Below are 25,270 nucleotides of genomic sequence, written 5' to 3'. Positions count from 1 at the left end.
CGGTTGATGTGGTGGGAACTGTAGCGTTGACGACTTCTGGAGACAGTCCCCTGATCCTGCGGCTGGCCCGATGCACGGGAGTGTCGACAGGCACTGGATTCGTAGCGCGGATCCTTGGAGGGGTCTGCAACATCCGTGAAGACGCTTACCCAGCACCTCCAACAGTTTGTCACGAGCCTCGAGAAGTAGCCCTGAAGGTTTAATAAACGTAGAGCAGCTGGCTGTTGGAAGACGCGACCGTCGGGGCTGGCTCGAGCAGAGAAGGAGCGCGCGGTCTTCTTTCTTCTCTTGGGCTCGACCCACTCTTGCCCTCGACCCACTACCTACAGGTGGCAATATATATATATATATATATTATAAAGGGGATTTTTTGGGGTTCCTAGCGACAGCGGGTCGTAGGATGCACCGAGCACAGTCCTCTCGCTCGAGCTTCTGCTGCGCGCTTGATGCTGCCGATGCTGCTGACTCTGCGTCATCGTTCGTCATCTTCCTTACAAGGGCCCCGCGGAAATAAAGGAGCCATCCTGGCGACTTAGTTGTCCGGAAGGACGATAGAAAGGTGATACGGCTTGAGGCGCTGAACGTGAACGACTTCACGGTTCCGACGTCGCATGTCGGACGGCGGCGTGAGCGGCTCAACCAGGTAATTAACGGGTGATGTTCTCTCGAGAACGCGGTATGGCCCGTCGTACATCGGAAGGAGTTTTGAAGCGAGCCCAGGCGTGTGGTGTGGCACTAACAACCAGACGAGGGCGCCCGGGAGAAAATTGGGAGTCGAGTTCCGGGCGTCGTGAACGGCTTTTTGACGGTTCTGGTCGTCTGAGGTGAATTGGCGGGCCAGCTGGCGACATTCTTCGGCGTGTCTGGCTGCTTCCGAGATCGGCAGGCATTCGGATGGGTCCGGCCGGTAGGGCAAAATGGTGTCTATTGTGTGCGAAGGATGACGGCCGTAAAGAAGGTAAAAGGGTGAGAATCCGGTAGTGCCCTGAGTCGCGGTGTTGTAGGCGTAGGTGACAAACGGAAGAACTAGGTCCCAATTAGAGTGATCAGGTGAGACGTACATGGCGAGCATGTCACCAAGAGTTCGGTTGAAGCGTTCCGTGGTACCGTTAGTCTGTGGGCGATAGGCAGTGCATTTACGATGAACAATAAATAGCGCATGCAGCAAGCAGTTGTTCGATGACTTCAGATAAGAAGGTGCGGCCTCTGTCGCTCAAAAGTTCACGTGGACCTCCATGACGAAGGAGAAAACGGCGTAGTATGAAATTGGCGACCTCCTGCGCTGTAGCATTTGGTAGAGCAGCAGTCTCCGCATAACGTGTTAAGTGGTCTACCGCAACGATGATCCACCTGTTGCCGGTAGGAGTCAACGGAAGTGGCCCGTAGAGATCTATGCCCACGCGATCAAAGGGTCGGGATGGGCATTGTAAAGGCTGGAGTTCACCAGCGGAGTTGTGCGGTGGCGCTTTGCGACGTTGGCACTCATGACACGAGCGGACGAAGTTGCGAACAAAATTGTACATTCCCCGCCAGTAATAGCGGTGTCGAAGTATTTCGTAGGTCTTGAAGACTCCCGCGTGGCCACACTGAGGGTCGACGTGGAACGAGGAGCAAATCTCTGATCGCAAGGTTCGCGGAATCACGAGTAACCATGTGCGACCTCTGGGGCATAGTTGCGGCGATACAGTAGCTGGTCTCGAATCGCAAAATGAGGAACTTGGCGCCGAAGCGTTCGTGACGCTGGAACTTTCGACGTAGCCGAGAGAAGGTCGAACAGAGATGCAGTCCAGGGATCATCACGCTGTGCAGAGGCGATAGTGTCAAAGTCCAGAGATGACAATGTGCACTCGCAGGAGGAGTCGTGACTGGCCTGCGGGGGAAGCGGTGATCGGGATAGCGCGTCAGCGTCGGAGTGCTTTCGCCCGGAACGGTAAACCACGCGGATGTCATATTCTTGAATTCGCAATGCCCAGCGGGCAAGGCGGCCCGATGGGTCTTTTAGCGTCGACAGCCAACATAGTGCGTGGTGGTCGGTCACTACGTCAAAAGATCGGCCGTATAAATATGGGCGAAACTTGCCAAGCGCCCACACAATGGCCAAACACTCCGTTTCTGTTACGCTGTAATTGGCCTCCGCCTTGGTTAACGTGCGACTCGCGTATGCGACGACGTATTCTGTGTGGTCAGGTTGACGTTGTGCCAACACAGCACCAAGGCCTACACCACTTGCGTCAGTATGAAGTTCGGTTGGCGCTTGAGGGTCAAAATGGCGAAGAATGGGTGGCGTCGTGAGAAGATGGCGCAAGGTTGTGAAGGCGTCGTCACACTATGGAGACCATGATGAGAGATCTCTAGAGCCACCAAGGAGCTGCGTGAGAGGTGATATAATTGACGCAAAGTTTCGAACGAATCGCCGAATTAAGAGCAGAGGCCGATGAAACTGCGTAGCTCTTTGATAGTGGTAGGTTTTGGGAACGCAGTAACAGCACGTAGCTTCTCGGGATCCGGGCGAACGCCCTCCTTTGACACGACATGGCCTAAAATTGTGAGCTGACGAACAGCAAATCGACATTTCTTCAGGTTAAGTTGCAACCCGGCGTTGGTCAAGCAAGTGAGTACGTGCTGGAGGCGGAGCAGGTGCGTTGCGAAATCAGGGGCGAATACCACAATGTCGTCAAGATAGCAAAGACAAATTTTCCATTTGAGGCCACGCAGAACATTATCCATCATTCTTTCGAACGTAGCAGGTGCGTTGCAAAGTCCGAAAGGCATGACGGTGAATTCATACAAGCCGTCTGGTGTAACAAAGGCAGTTTTCGGGCGATCGGCCTCTGCCATCGGAACCTGCCAGTAGCCTGACCGCAAATCCAGCGAAGAAAAGAACTCGGCTCCCTGCAAACAGTCCAGAGCATCATCGATGCGTGGTAATGGGTAGACGTCCTTCAGTGTAATCTTGTTCAACCGTCGAAAATCAACACAGAAGCGGATGGAACCGTCTTTCTTCGTGACGAGTACCACGGGAGAGGCCCATGGGCTCTGTGAAGGTTGAATGACGCCCCGACGAAGCATGTCATCGACCTGTTCTGCAATGACGCGACGTTCCGTAGCAGACACGCGATATGGTCTTTGTCGCAGCGGTGAGTGAGAGCCAGTGTCGATGTGGTGCTCGACTGTCGATGCACGGCCAAGAGATGTTTGCGCAACGTCGAAAGAACGGTGGAAGTGCTGAAGGAGTGCGAGAAGTTGAGATCGCTGCGAATGTGTCAGATCGTCGGCGATGAATGGGCTGAACACATCTGTCCATGCTGAGTCGGCTACGGAGAGGGCACTCAGTGCATGAACGGCAGTAGAAGGCATTTCGTCGAGGACGGAGACAATTCGGGTTGAATCAACCGACTCGACGTAGCCAAGGCATTCGCGGCGGAGCAGTGATAGCGGCGACGAAAGATGATTGTAAACGGGCATCGTGCTGACACCGGCGGCGAGGTCAAGAGCTGCAAAGGGCAAAGGAAGCGCTTTTCGGGTAACAAAGTGATGAGAGGGCATGAATAAGACCGTCCCGTCGGATATAGCACTACACGAGACCGGTACGAATGCTGAAGAGCACGGGGGAATACAGGTGTCTTCTTGCACGAGAAGTTTAGCGGCAGGATGAGCATCGACCGAGGCCAGGTCACCAAGGTGGGAAAGTTCAATCTCAGCCCGAGTGCAATTTATGATGGCATTGTGGCGTGAGAGAAAATCCCATCCTAGAATAACGGCGTGGGAGCACGATGAAAGAACTATGAACTCAATCGTGTATAAAACGTCCTGTATGGTTACATGGGCTGTACAAGCAGCGGTAGGGCGAATGGGTTGAGCACTTGCCGTTCGAAGCGACAATCCAGACAGAGACTTCGTCACTTTACCAAGCAAGCGGCAAAACCTGGCATCCATAACTGAAATAGCGGCACCGGTATCGACGAGGGCGACTGTAGCGACATCTTCGACAAACACATCAATGACATTGGCAGGTAAAGGAAGAGGACTTCGGCATGTCGACACTTGCGCAGTTCTTGCCTCAGGAACTGCGTCGTCTAGTTTCCCTCTTCGTTAGAGACGGGTCGCTGACGCATAGGGGAAAGCGATCGGCGACGTGGGGAGGGTGACCGGAAGCGTTCGAAGCGAGGATGGCGATCAGTCTGGGAGTGAGGTGGTGATGGATCGAAGGGTCCGTAAGGCACATTTGGATCGGGCGGCACATAGGACGCGCGTCGATCGTCATCGAACGCCTGCGATCGGCGGCGGCAGAACCTTGCGACGTGACCGGGATACCTACATGCAAAGCATATAGGGCGATTGTCCGGCGTACGCCACGGGTTAGCGACGGCAGTGCTGGCCCAGGGAGCGGTAGGAGGAGGGCGGTGCACAGGCTGCTGGAAACGTGGTACGGGCGCACTGCGAGGGGCCATTGCAGCAACCGCAGCATAAGTTAACGGTGTAGCCACGGCATCCTGCTGGTGAACAGCTGGCAGCGCTTTCGTGACCTCTTCATGGATCACATTACGGAGAGGAGACGGCAAAGTGCTGGCAGACTCCGGAGTGATAGACACCAGAGATAGCTGTCGTGCGACTTCTTCGCGGACGAAATATTTTATTTGGGCTATCAGGGAGGCTTTTTCGGGGCCGGTGGTCAGGCTGCAGAGTGACGCCGCATTAGGTGTGGGATGTCGCCTTGTCAGAGCTCGCTGCTTTCGCAATTCATCATAGCTCTGGCACAAGCTGATAATGTCGCCAACATTGCGCGGGTCCTTGGCCAGAAGCATCTGGAACGCGTCATCATCGATGCCCTTCATGACGTGCTTAAAGGCCGGAATACATGGAGCGAATAACCGGCGTCCGAGCGAAGAACTTCGTCGGGCGGCGAACGTCCGACGGCCGCCGTCAAGAAATTTGCCGTCCGCAGCCGATCTGCCTGTCCAAATATTTTCGTCGAGCCAACGCCGCCGCCGGAAGCGTCCAATGCGCAGCGGCGGACGATAGCCAATCAGGAGGCACCAGTTCCGGTCGCTATGCATGCTGGTCTATCACGCGCGGGCCGGCGGGCCTTTTCGTGTTCTGTGCAATCGCGTTGGTGTTACCGTGTTCTGTGTTTCCGTGTTTCCACGTGTTTGCGCCGATCGAAGTACCCAACATGAACTCGGAGGAATCGAGAGAGGGAATAGAAGTGGCGCCTAGGCTCAATTTAAAATCGGCGCGGCTACAATATAATGATAAACTGATATCAGCCGTTCAGAAGCGCCCCACAATATGGGATTGCAGGAGGACCGACTACAAAGATCAGAGAAAAAAGACAGCTGCGTGGGAGGATGTCGTCGCTGAGATCGGTCGCGACCCAGAAGGTAAGTTTCCCATATCGCATTGAAGTGACATTTCCTTTAGATAAGCGACTGATGCATAGAGTACCCTCCGGATGCGGGCTGCGCGGACAGGTGTCAGTGTTTGTTTGGCTCGTGTCTTTATGGAGCATGTAACAAAACGTTTGCCGCGAACCGCCTGCGATGCTCTGATTTTTTTCCCGCGTCACTAGTGCCGATGCCAAAGTCATCGGCGAACTTTCGTCGAGTCCGAGTTTGAAAACGAAATGACGGCGACCGTGAACGTCCCGTACCGGTCACGCCGCCAACAACAGCGCAGCTGGTCGCCAATGCCAATGCTGTTGCCTTTGAAACTCTGTAGCGCGTGCGTGCGCATCTTTTTGTACCTGTTTATATGTTTTTCAGCAAGGAAAACGTATATATGTCAGGGGATCGGCAATTATATCTGACCGCTCCCGGCGTCTCTTTCCTTTCTCGAGTTTACCGACTCCGCGCCGCGTGTGCCATGTACTGTACCTTCGATATAGGTTTCTTGCGTTCGTACGACCGCTTTGTGGTCCGTGAACAGGCCGCGGAAAGTACGCTTCGAACTAAGTCAGCACCTAAATGTACGCGACCAAAAAGCAGTAGCTGCTTTGCATAGAAAGGTGAAGCCTTGTCAAAAAAAAAAAAAAACAGGGTACAGGCACTCGTGTAATCGGAAAGGCCAAGGCCACTGACTAATTACTGGTGCTTAAAACTTGCATCAGATCATAATGTGTTCATACTGTGCCATAGCACCTAGATGTTGCTCGAACACTGCCTTCTGCACATACACAGTTTGCTTGTACGTGACATGCATCTCTTGCGTACATATTTGACCTTCCTGCTGTTTTGACAGTGGCATATTTTCATATATTAGGTTCCACTGCCCAAGCTCGTTGGAAGAGATTGAGAGACACGTTCTCCAAGAAACACCGCACCTGGAAGACAGGTGCGCCAAGTGGTTCGGGTGCTAGCGATGGAAAAGAAGTCCGCTGGCCTTATTTTAAACTGCTCCTGTTTTTAAAGGATTTAGTCGATGTCGGAAGGTAAGCGTCAAGTTCAGAATTTTATGAGGTGGAAGTTGGTTCTACTATATATCATTTAAATGTTGATGAGCTTCTAAGCGTTATTACATTTACCTTCATGTGACATTTCCACAGGAGGCACGAGACAGTGTTTGTGTACACTGTAATAAATAGGTTGCTAAGCAGCAGCATTAATTACTTTTCCAGCACTACAAGCAATCTCCCGCAAGCTGAGCCAGAGAATGCAGAAGCCCTCCTGATGAGCATGTGTCGCCAAGTCGAATGTAAGACATCACATTTATTTATCACTTCAAAAGTATATCAAATTACAGTGCATATAAAAACAAACTTGCTCAGGGTTTGCATGTCGTCACATGTTACATAGTATTGATGTACATATTTGTACGCCTGAGCAGTTCGTTAGAGGAAAGGAACGCTTCAATTTAGCTGCTTTTTAAATAAAATGCTTTTCTTGCAGACACACAAGACGAATCTGGATCCCATGGCAGTGAGTCGCCTGTGCCTGGGACTTCCAGCACGACTGATGAAGAGACGCCAGTTGAAGTATGCCGTAGTGTTACTCCAAAGAAAACACCAGCAGTCACGGTGAAAAAAAAGCGACAGAGACTTGATGAAGAAATTTTAAGTGTAGACAACATCCTTAAAAAAGATGAAGACGAGCCTGCCGTATTTGGGCAGCTAGTCGCGCATAGATTGAGAAATTTCCCTAAACGACAGCAGTCAGAATTACAAGTTGAAATACTACAGTTGCTGAACATGCACGAATACAGTTGAAAATAAAGTTTTCACACCTGGTTTGTTCTGCTACCTTGTCATGTTGCACACTTATAGCCAATGTTTCTGGCACAGCCGGTATCTCCTGCAACAGAGCTGCCCAACGTATGGCGCAGTTCTCACACGTAAAGTACATCAGTTATAAAAATTAAAGCACAATAAGACTTTTGTACAGGCGAAATTACGCATTGCATGGGGTCGGAAGGTAAGTATGTGCCCACTGCCATGGCACAGCACCTTCTGCCATGAAGTACTTCGCAAAGAGGTTGCGCGTCTGTGCTGCATCCACTGTGTAATTTCTTGACGAAGTTCCTTCCAAGTCGCACAGCTCATTGACCTGAGCCTCTTTCCTCCACTGGCCTGGATTCACATTTCCATAACAGTCTTCCCCGTCTACATATCCAGGTGGGGAATATGTAGCCTTGCTCGTTGAGCACAAAAAGTTATGCAGCGCACAGCAGGCCAGCACAACATGTGTTGCGATGCTTGGCAGGAGGTTGAGGCGGCCAAGAAGTACTCTCCATCGTGCCACGAGAATCCCAAAGGCATTTTCGACAATGCGCCTGGAACAAAAACATTTAGCAGGTTAATAATCTGCTAGTCGCAGGCTGTCCAGCCATATAAATAATAACAAGCATGGCTGTTTCATTTCAAACACAAGCTCAACATTGCAACCAAAGTAATTATTTTCATGTTACCTTGCTCTGCTTAGCCTATAGTTAAATACTTTTTGGCTTGGCTGCAGTCCTTTTCCAGGGTAGGGCCGCATAAAATCCTGCCTCAGTTGAAATGCTTCATCGCCCACAAATACGTGAGGTGCCACCTTGTTGCTCTTCGGGAGGCGTGCTGGGGCTGGCAAGTTTAGGCAATTTTTCATAAGGCCCTTGCCGAATGACGTTGCCTTAAACACACCCCCATCACTGTGCCGGCCTGGAGCCCCGACATCTACCATTACGAACTTGTAGCTGTCGTCAGCCACTGCCATCAACACAATGGAGAATGTTCCCTGAAAAAAAAAATGCAGAACAGCGTCGTCACATCTGACCAGAATAACCCTCATGCATGATATACATACCTTGTAGTTGTAGTAATTGCTACCAGAGTTTGGAGGTGCCTTTATCTGTATGTGTTTGCCATCTACTGCTCCAAGGCAGTTTGGAAAATTCCAACGCTTCGCAAAGCCTTCTGCCACTTCCTGCCAGAGCGCAAGTCCTGGCACCTGTGTCACGGAAAGAGACGTGCACATGTCAAGGTTTACACCACATTTAGTTGGCGACTCGTGCATTTCACTTCAGTTTGTTGTAGCCACGTCCTCCACTTTGTCGTCACCGATACTCCCCAGTGTTGCCTAAATGCGCTGCACCCCATCAATTACATTAATTAGGCCCATAATACCACACAAGTCCAGCTGTTGATTTGTTTGATCGTAATAGCTTGTATAGCATATACTCACAGGCAGATAAAGTGGCTTTAGTCGATTCCACAATACTCTGCAAGTCTCATGAATGACCAGCTGACAAGTCGTAGGTGCCACTCGAAAAACCATTGCGACTTGCTTTATGGCCATTCCTGAAGAGAGGTACCTGCATGAAAAAGTGGGTTTTCACATAAACGTGGAGATAACTGAGATATAATAAACATTGCTTTAATGCCTTGCTATACCTGATGGTAATGGCCAACCTCTCTTCTGAGCAGAGTGGTTCTCGGCACAAAAACTGCCTGATGAGGTCGTTCATGACGAGCCGGTGCAGGAAATCGAACTTGTCTGGCGACATCCTATAATACTTGAAGAACATTGGTGGGTCCTTCCTCATAACCTGGAACTGCAGTAAAAAAAAAAATCTTGAACTGACCTCTTTCACACACATTTCTTTACATGCAATGCAGTATTTGTGTCGCATTTAATTAGTGCACCTCGATGAATGCACTGTTTTCTCGTTTTTTGCAAGGTTAGGTATATTTGGGTCCCATTTGCAGGGGCTTATTGGTTTCAAATTGCGGTAATCACCTCTGATCCAGATTGCGAAAAAGGAACCCAATCTCTCGAATCATTTAATTTTTCGTCAAATAGCGCCAGCACTCGAGAAAAACTGGTATTACCGAAGGGAAGTTGAGGCGCTTCACTGTGTACGCATCGTCTGTTTGGGATACAAGCTGCCAGCCGCGTGAAAAACTTCGTGCGGGGTGCAACGCGATGATTGAATTTGGTGCAGTTTGCGCATCTTAATGGATGATCAATTCTGTCCATATGCGACCCAGAACTCACAGCAATACGTATATTGCTTGCAGCGCTTCACCAGATATAAGACGTGTACTGTTGAAAAGGTGTGATTGGCAACTAGTCGCTGATAGAAGCACCGCTGACAGTATACGGCTGTCACACGGCGCACTTTCGATTGCGATCAAGCCCGATCCGGATCGAATTTCTCAATCGCGGTCGAAAAATTCGATCCGGATCGGGCTTGATTGCGATCGAGAGTGACCGTGTAACACCGTTATTACATGGTAGGAGCGTTGTGAACAGCTATTATAAGGTGATAATTATTGAGCTAACTGAGCGTTACCCACCGCAGTGTGATATTCTCCTTGGTTCCTCCGTTGTTGCCATACAGGGTGTACCCATAGCTTTCTCTTTCTCTTCTTCTTCTTCTCCTCGAGCTCGCGCAATTTGAGAAGCAGGAGCTTCTTTTTGAGAAGCAGAAGGCGCCGGATGACACCCATAGTGACGCTGAACGCAGCGGCGTGTACTTCGAAGCTGGTAGTACGGACAACCTGACGCCGTGGGCTCTTCACACTTGCGCAACAGCAGAATGGCAAACGAACACTAACTTGACGCGCGTCTCGCAAGCACAACCAGTACAACACACGCTTTTTGCAAGCTTCGATGAACAACGACAACCACACTGCACAGTGTTGGCTGATAAAACAATGAACACGCCATCTCTGCATTGCATTACGCAAAAGAAAGTTAAAACGCGATAAAAATACTGAAACATTTGATATTACTGTTTGTACGCATTTTTCCAATTATAAAAGCGGCATATGACACCTTGAAAAGCGTTTATATTTATTTAGTTCTTTACTTCAACACATGTGCCCAGTCTGATAACACTGGCGCCAACAGGACGAACGGCCGGCGGCGGCCGCCCGCTGTTCGCTTCATGTATTGCAACGCAGCGAACATTCACCGTCGTACCGGCGGGTCCTTTTTCGCCGCGTGGTGTTCGCCGTGAAAGTTCGCTCCATGTGTCCCGGGCTTAATCTTTTCCGCTTCCGTCATGGCAGCGTTCACGCGCCTGCACAAATCGAGGACGTCTTCTATATAGCTGGTGAACGTCTCACCCGTGTCCTGTGCGCGTGTACGCAAACGCTGCTTGGCTCGGAGTATCCTGACGGCGGGTCGGTCAAATACTGCGGTATTCGACGTCTTGAACGCCGACCACGTTCGGATATCCCTCTCATGATTCCTGAACCAGAGACTGGCGACGCCCGCAAGATAGAAGGATACGTAAGCCAGCTTGTCCGAGTCATTCCATTTGTTGTGAACGCTCACCCGTTCATAAGATGACAGCCACTCTTCAACGTCGTTGTCGTCGGTTCCGCTGAAGATGGGAGGTTCCCGCTGGCGAACGGTGCCAGCGCAAGGGACGGGTGGCGATGGAAGAGTCTGCTGGTCGGCGTCCGGCATGGCAGAGGGTAGCGTCCGCGAACGAAGTTCCAGGATGGTAGAGTGGAACGTTACCCAGCACCTCCACCACTTATAAAGGGGATTTATTGGGGTTCGTAGCGACAGCGGGTCGTAGGATGCACCGACCACAGTCCTCTCGCTCGAGCTTCTGCTGCGCGCTTGATGCTGCCGATGCTGCTGACTCTGCGTCATCGTTCGTCATCTTCCTTACAATATATATATATATATATATATATATATATACAGCTCTATATAAAAGCTTGTTCCGCACTTTTTGTGTGTTCATCCAACGTTGTGACCCCAGGTAAGCAGTAGTTCCCGTAAGAAGCTCCACCGGACGGCACCAGCTGAAAAAAAAAAGTAAATTACAAGCATGTTACATTTACAAGCCAGTAACAGCATGTTACAAGCTTGTGTTATTTTGGTATTTAGACATAGGTATACTGCGTGTAGAGGCGAAACGTGCGAAAGCGGTGAATGGGCGGCATTACAAACAAAAGCAATTCGTTTTTACATACATGGCGTAGAAAATACCCGACTCAAACCAAACAATACCATAAAATATGAAAACATCTGATTTCCAAACGTTCCCCCATTTCCGGGCATTATTTTCTGCACTTTGGCAGCACAAATACACGGGCGACTTCGCGTTTCCAAAAGTTGGCCTCGGGTGACGCGACGGTACGCGACATACACAGAGACGACGGACGCAAAAGGCACTCAAGACAAATGCGTGGGTGCAAAGCCTGTTTTCAGTCCTTTACAATACGGAATTTTCGAATTACAAGTTTCTGATATGTTCCTCGGCGTTATCTTTCGCGCGTTCTGCCGGCGCCAGCAGCACACTCCCATGTTATCACTCTTGGCAATCGCCCATCGCGTTTTCAACAGGCGTGAGTACCGAAAGAAGGTATATGTTGTTGCGGGGCCACAAAAAACGTCCCGAACTTGTCCCTCTATAAGATTTATTGCACGCCAAACTAACTTTATCACCACGGCTGAGCTGCTTATCGCTAACTGCGTGACAGCGCGCTGTGCGCCAGAGTTCCTCAAAAGTACCCCAGAAAGTAACGAAATTGCTTTTCAGTAACGTCTGGCGTCAGAGAAAGCAGCACAAACTTATCCTAGCAAGATGCACTGGACTACGCACCACGGCCGAGTTAGTTCTCGATAACTGCGACACGGCGCCCTGTGCGGCCAGTGTGCCCCAAAAAACGAAATAAGTTACAATAATCTCCTAGGAAGCGCCGGAAACATGTCCCAGCACGATTCATTAACTCAAATTAACTGCACCAGGACGGCCGAGCTGTTTTTCGCTAACTGCGTTTAAAGTCTCGGTCCCGTGCCGTAAGCCTAATTGCGTCGTAGACTGTGAAACAATATTTCTCACCTTGCCGTAGTCCAATAGTGCAGTGGTGTCTTGTCCCAGTGCAGAAGGAACGCAAGAATACGCCGAGAGCACAATAAACCAGGCTACCTTAAAAAAAAAACACCGCATATCCACAGGGTGAAAGATGATGAGTGGGCGAAGCTACGGTGGGAATCATCGGTAAACCGTGAATCTTCCGTGTAATTCGCCCAGTCTCGCCGCACTAAATCGAACGATTGACTTTCACCAATGACACACGCCATATGTGACGTCATTCCTATTTTATAACAGCACCCTTCATTATAATTGCACCATCTCCCGCTTAAGGGGACGCTAGCACAAACGCGTTAGAAACGTGTAGTACTCTCTATTAAGGGGGAGAAGCCACAGCGTCTTACGCAGCCGTTTACACATGCCGGAACGTGCACCGCGTTTGCCGACGCCATCACATGACTGCTGAGAGAGTATAACCCCCGTATTCATAAACGCTCCTCGACTTGAACTTGACTTGCCACCGCCTTCAACGAGTTTCGAACGCGCTGCCCAAGGCGGTGGCAAGTCAAGTTCAAGTCGAGGAGCGTTTATGAATACGGGGGTAAGGCGGAGAGGCCACAGCGTCTTACACCAGCTTCTTACACGGGCCGTAACGCGCTAGCACAAACGCGTTAGAAACGCGCAGTCTTTCGTTAATGTTGGGTATTTATTGTCATCGTGGTGCGTGTGTCCATGTGCGCTTCGTGGCAAAGAGGTCTACCTGTCATGTATTTTCCTGCAGGCTCGTTTTTCATTGGACTATCTTTGGACTGTGTCGCGGAAAAAACTATACAAGGATCTGTGTGACATTGTCTTACCAGTTCCTCTGTATAGATCACAATGCTGTCCCGGACCATGGGCAAACGTTCTTAAACGAGTGAAAAGCATGAGTTTACCAATTTTTCTTCAAATTGCATACAAATACATTAGATGTGAAAACTTATTTGGAAGAAAAGGGATTTTTTGTACCTTGGGGGACTCACTGTTTCATTTGTCGGAAGCCAGAAACGATCGAGCATGTATTCCTAGACTGTAGGGAAGTATTTTTCTTCTGGGACATCTTAGAACGTACTCTCAAGAAAGACCTACCTGTGGACTCATTCGGTATACGATTTTTGCCAGTTGAACATGAGGATGGTATTCCATTTGACCTCATTATGCTCCTGGGCCTGCACAGCATTTGGCGATCTAGGATGGCAGTGCGGAAAACGCTGACATAGACGCGAAACCGATACGGCTATATTTCAAGGAAAGCATTAATAGAATTATTACTCTGTACCAGTTTCAAACCCCAGAGCCTGAATGGCTCCCAAGAGTTGGAGCATTGTTAAACATGCCCGAATTTTAACGGGATAGCGCGAAGCCAGTTCCAGGAGTCTGTTCACTCGAATGTATGTTTTTGTGTAATTGTGCTGTTCAATGTGGCAATAAAGAAAAAAAAAAAAAGCTTCGTGGCGTAGTGGTTAGCGCGGCGCGTTCGGAAGCGAGGGGTCCCTGGTTCGATTCCGCGCTACGGACACAACTTTCGATATTTTTTTGTTCATAAAAGTAGACGTGGCTACCTACTACTACTACATACTACAGAGGAGGGACAGACCCACACCCTAAGGAGCTTCGCCTCTAAAAAAAAAAAAAGGGGGGGGGGGGGTACAGACGGGTCGCTGCGGGCGGGCGCTCAAACGCGCGCGCGGCCGCACTCGCTGGCTTCGGGGGAGTGTCTGGCGGATGACGCATGTATCTGGCGCGTCCTTGACCTGTGGCTAGGTAAGGCAACAAAAATAAGTCGCAAACCTTAAGTTCACTTATACGAAAACGTTTTAGTTTTCGCGCCAAAGAATTTAAAACATAAATCAATGCCTATTAGCTGAACTTCACTTTCTTTTTTTTTTTCGATGCTCGCGGCAGCTAACGTTCGGCGTCAAAAGTATAGCGTGACGTATGGTGACGTGTTTCCTGTTGCCAGTTTTTGCCGAGTGTCCCCTCTTGTTGAATTCCTTTCTCTGTGGTATCACACTTCATGGAAACGCTGTAATTCACTAGGAAGGCGTATCGGATGCATTGCGACAAACAAGGTGGTTTGAGATTAAAGATGCGCATTTAAAGATAGCATATAAACAGAATGGTATCAAATTTGAAATTATGGGAAGGTGGTCACTGCGGGACTGCCGTTGCGTGGCTGCGGGACTGCAGTACTGGAGATTAGCTACAGTGCCTAGAATATACTCTAGGCACTGTAGATTATCCAAAACAAAAATGGCGTCTGCAAGTGCCGGTTGTACGAAAAACGCTGTACAAAGAAAGTGCAGAAAGTTTTTTGTGTTACTTGCCGATCTCTAGAGCACCTGATGAGTCATACCCAGGCTTCAGCTTTCTCCTCCTCAGCCTCCCCCCCTCCCCCCCCCCGCCCCCCCAAAAAATATGCACAGTTTTTTTTTAACTCTCCACAAAGTGGCCTGCAAGGGTTGTGATCTTGCATTGGGATGCGCTGCGAAGGCATGGACACCGTTTACTATTTAGCTTTCTTCATTTTTGTCAAGTACATGACATTCCCTTTCCAAGTGTGCTACCTCAAGTTGTGTACAAGTATGTGCACGTTGCCTTTATTTTCAAGTTTCTGTTTGTGCACATGGTGCCAGTAACTGTATATATCACAAATATTACTTCAGGAGGATTCAGCAGCGTCGCAGCTTTATTGTTTGTTGAAATCAGTAGCAATAAGTTGTACTTTCAATGTTCAATAAATGTTTTTAATTTCTGTACATGCTCTGTATTGACAACATTGCGCCATCCTCCTTTGAATGTGAGGAGCTCGTGAATACAATGCTCGTGCCTTTGAGTTCATCCATCATAATTTCTGTTGCTGCACACATGTCAGACAAAGTGTGCTAGGTAATATCTGCAATGACACATCTGTGTTCAGCCTGTGGTTTATTGAGAGCAAGAGTAACCTTCGGCCAGGTTTTATTAGTTACAAAAAATATGTCACTAACCCCCCTCCCCCCCCTCCTGTCACCAGAAGTCACCATGACGCTGAACGCATAAGAAACTCTTGTACGAGGTAGTCGTTCAGGGGTTTCCTGAACGACTACCTCATTCAAGATCAAGGCTACCTCGTTCAGGTTTCCAAATTAAGAAAGCTAAATACTAAACGGTGTCCATGCCTTCGCAGCTCCACCCAATGCAAGATCACAACCCTTGCAGGCCACTTTGTGGAGAGTTGAAAAAAAAACTGTTCATATTTCTTTATTTTTTTTTTTGGGGGGGGGGGGAGGAGAAAGCCTCGGTATGACTCATCAGGTGCTCTAGAGATCGGCAAGTAACACAAAATACTTTCTGCACTTTCTTTGTACAGTGTTTAAGGGAAACAAGCACCTAAGCTGTTGCAGGACATCTGTTACTGGAAAGATGAGACTGAAAGATCACCGGGTCCCCTGCTGCAAGCTCTACCACATTAAAAGTTATAAGGGAAGGGAAAAGTTAAGGCAAAAGTTATAAGTGGGTAGAAAAATGAAACGTGCTTACATTCTCTACGACAACACCCGAATAGAAAATGAACAAAAATATGTCTATGCCTTTTCAACATAAAGTTTGTCAGGTCACAGTAGTGTGCATCATGTAAACGACAAGAAACAGTGTGAAAGCTCTGTGGGCATTTTTTGTTAAGATTTGCAGATCGATTCAGTGTGCTCAGGTAGACGGATGAGTCCTGGGGACACCACTAAAGTTTACTTGCTCAGGTGCTACATGGAAAGCTCCTTGAGCAGGGGTGGTGAACACTGTCTGTGTTTGATTACTCAACAGCTGTGACATAATTGTTTGTGTGCCTTGGAGGAATGAGTTACTTATCCCGGTCATCATTTCGCACATGTTGTTTCGTTCTTCTTGTAGTAGCTGCCGCTGCTGGTTGAACATCATCTCTTGAAGCAACTCTGCATTGTTCTTCTGGGGGTCAGCCAGGACTTCTGCCAGCTCCGCATACTTGCTCTTGCTCCACTTCCTTTGCAGCGACACTTGGCGGAGGCTAGGGGTTACAGCCGTCAGCAAAAAAAAAAAAAGCATGAGATGAAAACTGGTATGCTGGTGAATAGTACTAAGGAATTACGAATTCTCAAGTAATGTTATATGAATTAGGCTATATTGGCATATGGTCAGTAGCCTTACAGGGGTACTTCTGTAATATTGATACATGCACATTGCGTGTTTCTTCTCGACGATGCGCGCGGGCGCCCAGACGAAGAAGACGAACCGTGCTTTGCTCTGGAGCTGTCGGCTGAACTGGCCAGCGCTGCCGCTATCCTTGGTAAATATATTTTGTAAATAGTTTCCAGTACTTAATCCTTCGTTCGCGAAACATTTTGGTGCAGCGTGGCGGTCCCTGTCCTCGTCACGAAGCTCCGCAGCGGCCGCACCGTCCAGCTTTCCACTATGGCTCCCGGTGACGACACCTCGTCCGCTGCTACACTGCGACTCCAACCACAACGCACGTCACGGTTGCCACTCCCCGCGATCCTGGCATATTCTCCGGATAATGTCGACGTGGCATATGTCGATCCTGGCATATTCGCCAAGATAATGTCGACGTTGATGACTGGCCCGGCATGCATGAGCTTGTTAGCCGCAACAACCACTGGGACCCTACCATAATGCTAGCGAATGTCCTCTTCTACTTGGGCGGAACACCTCGTGTCTGGTTCCGGACAGAAGAGGAGGAGATCTCTAGCTGGGACGCTTCCAAGGAGTAGCTCCGTGACCTTTTTGGAAATCCGACCGGTCGTCAGCTGGCTGCAAGAAAAGAGCTTGCTACCCGAGTGCAGTCTTCCACTGAATCGTAGGTCTCGTAAATACAGGACGTGCTCGCTCTTTGCCGGAAAGTCGACGAGAATATGGTCGAAATTGACAAGGTAGGCCACGTTGTCAAATGTATCGCGGACGATGTGTTCAACTTGTTGATATTCAACAATGTGTGCACCATCGACGTCATTGTCAAGGAATGGCGCCGCTTTGAGCACGCCAAAAGCCGCCGCGTTATTCCATAGTTCTCCCGGCTCCCTAACACCGCTGCGACGTCGTCCTGCATCGCCCTTACCGCTTCACCCCCCCCCCCCCCCTCATATGAGACCGTCACACGTATTGTTCGCTCCGAGCTCGAGGCTGTAAGTCCTGCCCTGTTCCATCCACGCCCACTTGACCCCACCATTGACCAACCAGCCGAGGCGATCTCTCGCATTCAGGAAGTTGTGCGGCAAGAATTTGCCAACCTCGGTTTTCCTGCTGCCTGCTCCGTCTCCCGACCTGACGCCCCACTGGCGCCGACAGCTGCGCCTCGCAGCGATCTGTATTCCCCTCCCAGATACCGCAACCCTATAGAGTGGAGAACTCCGGATGACAAGCCCATTTGCTTCCGTTGCCACCGCATTGGCCACGTCACTCGCCACTGCCGCATTTCCTGGATATCGCCGTATTCGAGCTACTTCTCCCCGTCACCTCGCCCATATGCCGACCCTCGCCGCTACTCGCCTCGCCATATGCCTTCTACCTCTGACGTATCTATCGATGAAAGTCGTCCCGCTCGCTCGCCGTCACCTCTGCGCCGTCGGTCCCCGTCGCCCCAGCCACGCCGCTATTCGTCGCCGACCAATTATGGGCCCTCCCGGACGGAAAACTAGACCATGCAGCTCCTGGGGGTAGCGCTGCATTATCTTCGTCGTGTCAAAATCCTCCATTGACGCTCCCAACGAACCAGAACTTACTTGATGTCCACGTCGACGGTGTCCCTTTGACGGCGTTAATAGATACTGGAGCCCAGGTGTCCTTAATGAGTAATAACCTCCGTCGTCGACTGAAAAAGGTTCTTACGCCTGCTACTACACGAGCCGTACGCGTCGCCGATGGCAGCACTGTTGCCGTCACTGGAATGTGTATTTCCCCGATAAGTATCGCCGACCGCCACGTTCCAGTTCTTTTTACAGTGCTGACCAATTGTCCCCATGACCTAATCCTCGGACTAGACTTTCTTACGGCGTATTCAGCTTTGATAGACTGTTCTACCGGTACCCTTTGCCTCGAACTTCCTCTACTCACGCATATTCGTACTGAACTGCCTAACAACTTTAGCACGACAGCCTTCGTCCGCCTGCCGCCTAAAACCTTGACTTTTGTCGATTTGCTATCATCTTTCCCTGTACCCGATGGTGATTACGTCGCGACTCCTGTTCCTGATGTCCTTTTGATGCGCGATATCACTGTGCCCCACTCCGTCGTAACTGTCGCCGAGCCTCCTCGTCGTCAATTTTGGACTAACAAAGCAAGTTCTACCCCAAGGCGTATCGGTTGTAACACTGCGCGCTATAGGAGATGACCACGTCACGGTGTTTTTCGTTGACGGCTGCTCAGAGCCTTCACCATGTCCACAGGATGCTATTGGCCTTGACGAAACCTTTAGTCTCATGATTGCTGCGGATCTATTGCCTGAACAAGCTGCAGCTCTGTGTCGCCTTTTGATTTCCTACCAAGACATCTTCGACCTCAACAATCGATAATTGGGCCAGACTTCAAATGGTAAGCATCACATAAATACTGGTGATGCCAGTCCTATTCATCGCCGGCCTTATCGAGTTTGCCATTCATAGCGTAAGGATATTCAAGGTGAAGTGCACAAGATGCTTGCCAAAGGCATTGTTGAACCCTCGTTGAGCCCTTGTGCGTCGCCCGTTGTGTTTGTTAAAAAGAAAGATGGCACTTGGCGCCTCTGCGTAGATTATCGTCATCTAAACCGAATAACCAAAAAAGACGTCTACCCCTTGCCTCGCATTGACGACGCCCTCGACTGTCTCCACGGTGCCAACTACCTCTCATCGATAGACCTTCGGTCTGGTTATTGGCAAATTTCTATGAATGAAAGGGACCGAGAGCAGACCGCATTTGTCACCCCTGATGCTCTATATAAATTCAAAGTTATGCCATTCGGTCTGTGCAACGCCCCAGCCACATTCAAGCGTATGATGGACTCTTTGCTTCAAGGGTTCAAATGGACAACATGCCTTTGCTACCTAGACGACGCTCTCGTATTTTCGCCTACATTTGAGACACACCTTGAGCGCTTATCAGCTGTTCTTCAAGTCTTTCGCGAGGCTAGGCTCCTACTAAATTCCTCGAAGTGTCACTTGGGTCGTCCGCAGATTACAGTACTGGGCCACCTCGTCGACGCTTCCGGTATTCAACCAGACCCGGAAAAAATTCGTGCTGTCACATCATTTCCTGTACCTTAGTCTGTCAAAGACGTCCGAACTTTTGTAGGACTCTGCTCCTACTTCCGACGGTTCGTTAATGACTTCGCAGCGATTGCCCGACCACTTACTCATCTTCTGAGGAAGGACGTGCCGTTTACGTGGGGTCCCGCTCAAACTGCCGCGTTTGCCCACCTGACCAACATTCTCACCACGCCACCTTTTCTGGCCCACTTTGACCCGTCCTCTCCTACAGAGGTCCGTACCGATGCCAGTGGTCACGGTATCGGAGCCGTCTTAGCCCAACGGCAACAGGGACGTGATCGTGTTATCGCCTACGCTAGCCGCCTCCTCACAGCAGCGGAGCGCAACTATTTGATTACAGACCGTGAATGCCTGGCTCTCGTCTGGGCGGTTTCTAAATTCCGTCCGTACTTGAATGGCACGCATTTCTCTGTAATCACGGACCACCATGCACTCTGCTGGCTTTCCTCACTCAAGGATGCTAACGGCTGGCTTGGTCTCTCGGCTCTGCGGCTATATTCTTATGCGGTAGTCTACAAGTCGGGCCGCCTACATCAAGACGCACACTGCTTATCACGCTATCCAGTGGACGAACCACCCGCCGACCCTGAAACCGATGCCGACCTTTGCGTTTTCTCGGTTTCACAGCTGCTACACGTCGCAGACGAGCAACGCCGTGATGCCACCTTGCGCGACATCACTGGTCGTTTAGAATCGTCGCCTTCTGATTCGTCATATCATTTGTTTGTTCTCCGGGATGGTGTATTATACCGCCACAACGTCCGCCCCGACGGTCCTCCCCTACTCCTCGTCATTCCTCTGCACCTCCGGTGAGCTGTTCTCCAAGAGCTTCACGACTTTCCAACGTCAGGTCACCTCGGCGTCTCCCGCACCTACGACCGAATTCGCCGACGCTTCTTTTGGCCAGGCTTTGCCCACTCCGTACGGAAATACGTTGCGGCTTGTGATAAATGCCAGCGGCGGAAGTGGGTGCAGAGCACGCCTTAGCAAGCGCCAAGAGTGAAGCAAAAAACGCGGAAAATGTGGCCGCACCCCCGTCGCCTTATTCTGAATCTCCGGCCTGTCAAAGCTCCATGCAGCTGCGGCATTGGTCTCCGACGCGACAAGCGTCCGACCGGCGAGCGGGGCCGCTCATTCGGGAGAAAGCGACGATAGCGCCACCTGGATTTTCAATTAAAAAATGCCTCAGCGCCGAGCCTCTCGTTGGAAATAAAAAAATGCCTCAGCGTTGGACCCACTCCCCAAATCTAGTACACTCTAGCCGTGCGTTCGCTGCCCGTGAAAGCGGGCGTCCCTCGGGCGCTTTCACTCGCACATACAGCATACGGCGCGCGACGACGATTTCAACGCCGTTGAAATCTATTGACCCTTTTCGCTGCGATGCCGTGGGCGCTGCCATGTTTGACCACGTGGTGCCGCGTCCATTGCTTCCCTAAACTGCCTCCGTTGCCTCCTTGTTTACAATGGAAGTGTATGACGCCGGCGCGGTTTAGAAAACCTCTGTTTTCGGAGATATCATAGACGGCGACTAGGTGGACTTACCAAGCTTTGATCACAGCTTCAGAGAACATGCAAAAGCGCTTTCGGAGCTGATTAAGCTATATCCAAAGGGCGCAAACAGCGTATATTGTGCTTGTTATAAAAGCGGGGCTAATATGTATTCCAAGCCATCCGAACGTTCCGCTCATGAATTCAGTCAGGATTAGTGTGTTTTGCTCTGTGTTCTTTATTCGGCAAATATATTGAAGCAATGGCTGGTCAGTTTCTGACTCAGTGAAGTTCCTCAGTGCGGCCACTATCTGATTATTTTCTGCCTAATCACTCGCGGGTGTGCTCAGTTCCGATAGATTTGCTCTTGCTGCGGACAAGGCTTGAAACGTAGCTGTTTTGAACATTGTAATACTTTGCAGCAAATATATATTACAGCTAGTACCTCACTTACTCTTGTGGACCGTAACGAAACATTCAGCTTCACCATTCGTGCGCCCAATAGGCCGAGAAGTGCTTGCATTGTACTGCACGTTTGTGGTGTTTGGGACTATTCGGCACTTTTGCTAGTGCGCAGTGATGCGGAAGAGAGACAGAGAGTCGTTTTGGAGCATTTATAAAATCAAAAAGAAACTTTAAGATATATATATATCTATATATAAATATATATATATATATATATATATATATATATATATATATATATATATATACAGATCGTTGATGATCTGCGTAGCGGCAGTCAGTGTGTCCACACACACACAGCACACGAGTATGAACGAGCTGTGACAGTCCCGTGTTTCGAGGCTCAAGCTTCCGTCGTCCAAGGCGCTGCGGATTCACCGGTGCTCGAGCCGACTGCGACGACGACACGTTCAGGCCCCGTCCAGCACGGTTCTCGGGCTCGGCACGCTCAGGAGCAGCAACGGCAGCAGCCAGGGACGCCTTGTCCAGCACGACCTCGGTGCCCAGCTCGTACGCCGCTCGAAATCCACGTGCGGCGGTCGCACGTGAGGACCGCGTCTTGCACAGCAACATCTGTGCCAGACGAACGCTGCTGGCTACAGCTCAGGTGCAGCAGCTCAGGGACCGGCGGCACTCGGGTCAGCCAGCGCCTCGAGCACTGGCAGCAGGAGCCCTGTTTCCTCGGACGCCCTCGTCCACGCCCGGCTCCGCGATCCTCCGCACCTTGACACGGACGTCTCGCCAGGCAGCTCCTCTCGCTACGTTCACCCCAGGAGCTCGGAACTGCTGCCCGCCTGGCTCGAACACTACGAGCTCGCCTCGTTCACCCCAGGAGCTCGGAACTGCTGCCCGCCTGGCTCGAACACTGCGAGCTCGCCTCGTTCACCCCAGGAGCTCAGAACTGCTGCCCGCCTGGCTCGAACACTACGAGCTCGCCTCGTTCACCCCAGGAGCTCGGAACTGCTGCCCGCCTGGCTCGAACACTACGAGCTCGCCTCGTTCACCCCAGGAGCTCGGAACTGCTGCCCGCCTGGCTCGAACACTACGAGCTCGCCTCGTTCACCCCAGGAGCTCGGAACTGCTGCCCGCCTGGCTCGAACACTGCGAGCTCGCCTCGTTCACCCCAGGAGCTCAGAACTGCTGCCCGCCTGGCTCGAACACTGCGAGCTCGCCTCGTTCACCCCAGGAGCTCGGAACTGCTGCCCGCCTGGCTCGAACACTGCGAGCTCGCCTCGTTCACCCCAGGAGCTCGGAACTGCTGCCCGCCTGGCTCGAACACTACGAGCTCGCCTCGTTCACCCCAGGAGCTCGGAACTGCTGCCCGCCTGGCTCGAACACTACGAGCTCGCCTCGTTCACCCCAGGAGCTCGGAACTGCTGCCCGCCTGGCTCGAACACTGCGAGCTCGCCTCGTTCACCCCAGGAGCTCGGAACTGCTGCCCGCCTGGCTCGAACACTACGAGCTCGCCTCGTTCACCCCAGGAGCTCAGAACTGCTGCCCGCCTGGCTCGAACACTACGAGCTCGCCTCGTTCACCCCAGGAGCTCGGAACTGCTGCCCGCCTGGCTCGAACACTGCGAGCTCGCCTCGTTCACCCCAGGAGCTCGGAACTGCTGCCCGCCTGGCTCGAACACTGCGAGCTCCCCTCGTGCCGCCGCGCTCGTGTACCCGTTCACTTCTTCTTCCCAGAGCTTGGGTGGCCGCTCCGATCCTCCAGCGGCACCTCGCGGCACTTACATATGACAACGTTAAATTACCCCACGTGGTCAAAATTAATCCGGAGCCCTTCACTATGGCGTGCCGCGTAATCAGGACTGGTTTTGGCACGTAAAACCCCAGAAAAGAAGAAGAAGAATAACAACCATTCGTGCGCCATCAGTGTAGTCCGTCATTTGTTGTGCGTATACAGTGCGCATATATTCAAGTATGCGCCCATTCACTTATTCTTGATACGTCGGCGATAGAGTGGGCGTAAATTTCCCTGCCATTTGGGACAGATGTGTATAACGTAATAGTTCAGCGGAAAGCCGCTGGGTGGAAAGAAGTAATTAAAGGGAAAAAGAGACATCCACCCAGATGTGTATAGTTCGCGTGAGCGAAACTTACTATGACAGGAAGCGGCGCTACTCCGTTTGTGATTGTTTAACGAGTGGTACTCACTCTTGCCGACGTTCTGGGGATGAAGCACTTTTTTGAAGGCTAGCGATACAAGGCTGGTGGATGAGCAAATTTCTATATCCTCGAGGAAAGCTGTACATTATGAAGTGCCGGTAACACGTTCGGACAGTTGCAGCAGCTGTCCGCGAACTTGGCCACACAGATTCATTCTATTCCTTAACATGCCATTCACTATTCTTGCAGCCAACTACTGCACACGTCTTCAATCCACATGATTCAATCTAGCATGATTGTAACACAGTGTGCTAGCGAAAACTCAGTTGCATTTCCGGCAGCTGATCGCACAGAAGCAAGGTAGAAGTGGTAATTGTTTCGTATTTGTGCGCGGTCGCTGAGGAGACGTATGATGATGATGATTTATTGGCATCCCCTTTGAAACGGGGTGGCGACAAATAGTCACCTAGCCTGCTTGATTTAATCAGGTATACTACACATGTTCTTTATCTAGCATTTTTGTATACCCCCCTCTCATTATCTTTCTTTTTCAAAAGTTTAGCTTGTGCCGCTGCCTATGATTTTAAGAGATCAGGTCTTATCCATCTTTTCCCTGCTTTTTTTCCACCAGTACTCTAATCGTCTCTTGCTGATCTCTACGGCTGATCTGTTTATGTTTCCTTCCACTTTAAACCCCAAGCGCTTCTGGGAGTGGCACGTTACCTACGGTTCTCGCTGGGTGGATCCCGTCGCATTCCATTAGGATGTGCTGAGTGGTCTCTGGATCTTTACTGCAGCATACACATGTCTCATCTAGTTCCGAATATTTGTTCCGATATGTTTTCGTCCTTAGGCAACCGGCTCGAGCCTCAAATAGCAAGGCACTGCCCTTTGTGTTATCGTACAGATTATCCCTTCTAATTTCTTTCTTCTCATTCTTGTAAATCTCCATTGTCCTTTTCGTTTCCATTCTTTGCATCCAATTCACAGTCTCTATTTCTCTCACTTTCTTTTTGATGACCCCTGGTTGTTTATTTACAGTTTCGATTATCCTGTACTTGGTTGCCAACTTCCTTGACCTCTTCCTCCATTCTGTGTCCACGCTTTTCATGTAGAGATACTTGTGCACTTTAGCCGCCCATTTATTTTCATCCATGTTCCTGAGCCTTTCTTCAAAACTAATTTTGCTTTGTGCTTCTCTGACTTCAAAAGAGGCCCAACCCATGTCTCCATGCACTGCCTCATTTGTCGTATTACCGTGTGCTCCCAAAGCCAACCGGCCTACTGATCTTTGGTTAACTTCCAAACCCGCCAATATATCCGTATGGCGCGTGCCGTGAGCGCCATCTCGTTTCTCTAAAACAAACTGCTCCGTGAAATAGGGAATACGGAACCTAACAGCGACGGCAGAAATCCGCTCGTTGTGTCGATATAATTGCTATCGCAATAAAAGCATTCCATACGATATCTTACAAATTTATTGGCGATATTCTTTGAGACCCTACGTACATTTCGTGATTATTGTGTTACTGCTTCCCCTCCCCCCATAAAAGTAGACTAGAAAGATACCCGCATAACATGGAAACAAAAAAGAGGGTGTCCGGATACTCGATTCGGTTTTTATCTCCGTCTTATGCCATTATA

General features: G+C 50.3%; 2 protein-coding genes across 4 annotated transcripts in view; one reads left to right on the top strand and one right to left on the bottom strand.

Moving 5' to 3' along the window:
- The first annotated feature begins 5,171 nt into the window (after positions 1 to 5,171).
- Positions 5,172 to 7,201, top strand: LOC125945990 (transcription factor Adf-1-like). The gene is made up of 4 exons (XM_049668453.1): positions 5,172 to 5,381; positions 6,259 to 6,427; positions 6,614 to 6,690; positions 6,885 to 7,201. The coding sequence occupies exons 1-4, from the start codon at positions 5,174 to 5,176 to the stop codon at positions 7,199 to 7,201; spliced, it is 771 nt and encodes a 256-aa protein (XP_049524410.1). The 5' UTR covers positions 5,172 to 5,173.
- Positions 7,202 to 7,382: 181 nt separating this feature from the next.
- The window catches only part of LOC119454402 (uncharacterized), a 76,765-nt gene continuing 58,877 nt past the window's right edge, over positions 7,383 to 25,270 (bottom strand). For 2 of the 3 annotated variants that reach the window (XM_049668450.1, XM_049668451.1), the window contains 5 exons: positions 8,864 to 9,024; positions 8,655 to 8,784; positions 8,277 to 8,420; positions 7,900 to 8,207; positions 7,383 to 7,764 (listed from right to left, as the gene is read on the bottom strand). In XM_049668450.1, coding sequence (XP_049524407.1) covers positions 7,383 to 7,764; positions 7,900 to 8,207; positions 8,277 to 8,420; positions 8,655 to 8,784; positions 8,864 to 9,024 — 1,125 coding nt within the window. Of the gene's footprint in view, positions 7,765 to 7,899; positions 8,208 to 8,276; positions 8,421 to 8,654; positions 8,785 to 8,863; positions 9,025 to 9,769; positions 10,174 to 25,270 lie in introns of those variants that run through there. The other variant, XM_049668449.1, reaches the window with a different exon arrangement.

The sequence above is a fragment of the Dermacentor silvarum genome, chromosome 5, assembly GCF_013339745.2.
Source record: "Dermacentor silvarum isolate Dsil-2018 chromosome 5, BIME_Dsil_1.4, whole genome shotgun sequence".
In the NCBI taxonomy this organism is placed as follows: domain Eukaryota; kingdom Metazoa; phylum Arthropoda; class Arachnida; order Ixodida; family Ixodidae; genus Dermacentor; species Dermacentor silvarum.
Note: the sequence above shows the minus strand (reverse complement) of the source record. Positions and strands in the feature narration are given on the sequence as shown.

What these genes read in the sequence shown, in the direction of transcription:
- LOC125945990 (XM_049668453.1), top strand. Translation starts at nt 5,174, where the DNA reads ATGAACTCGGAGGAATCGAGAGAGGGAATAGAAGTGGCGCCTAGGCTC. An exon ending in GATCGGTCGCGACCCAGAAG is followed by an intron (nt 5,382 to 6,258) that starts GTAAGTTTCCCA and finishes TTCATATATTAG; the next exon opens with GTTCCACTGCCCAAGCTCGT. An exon ending in GATTTAGTCGATGTCGGAAG is followed by an intron (nt 6,428 to 6,613) that starts GTAAGCGTCAAG and finishes TTACTTTTCCAG; the next exon opens with CACTACAAGCAATCTCCCGC.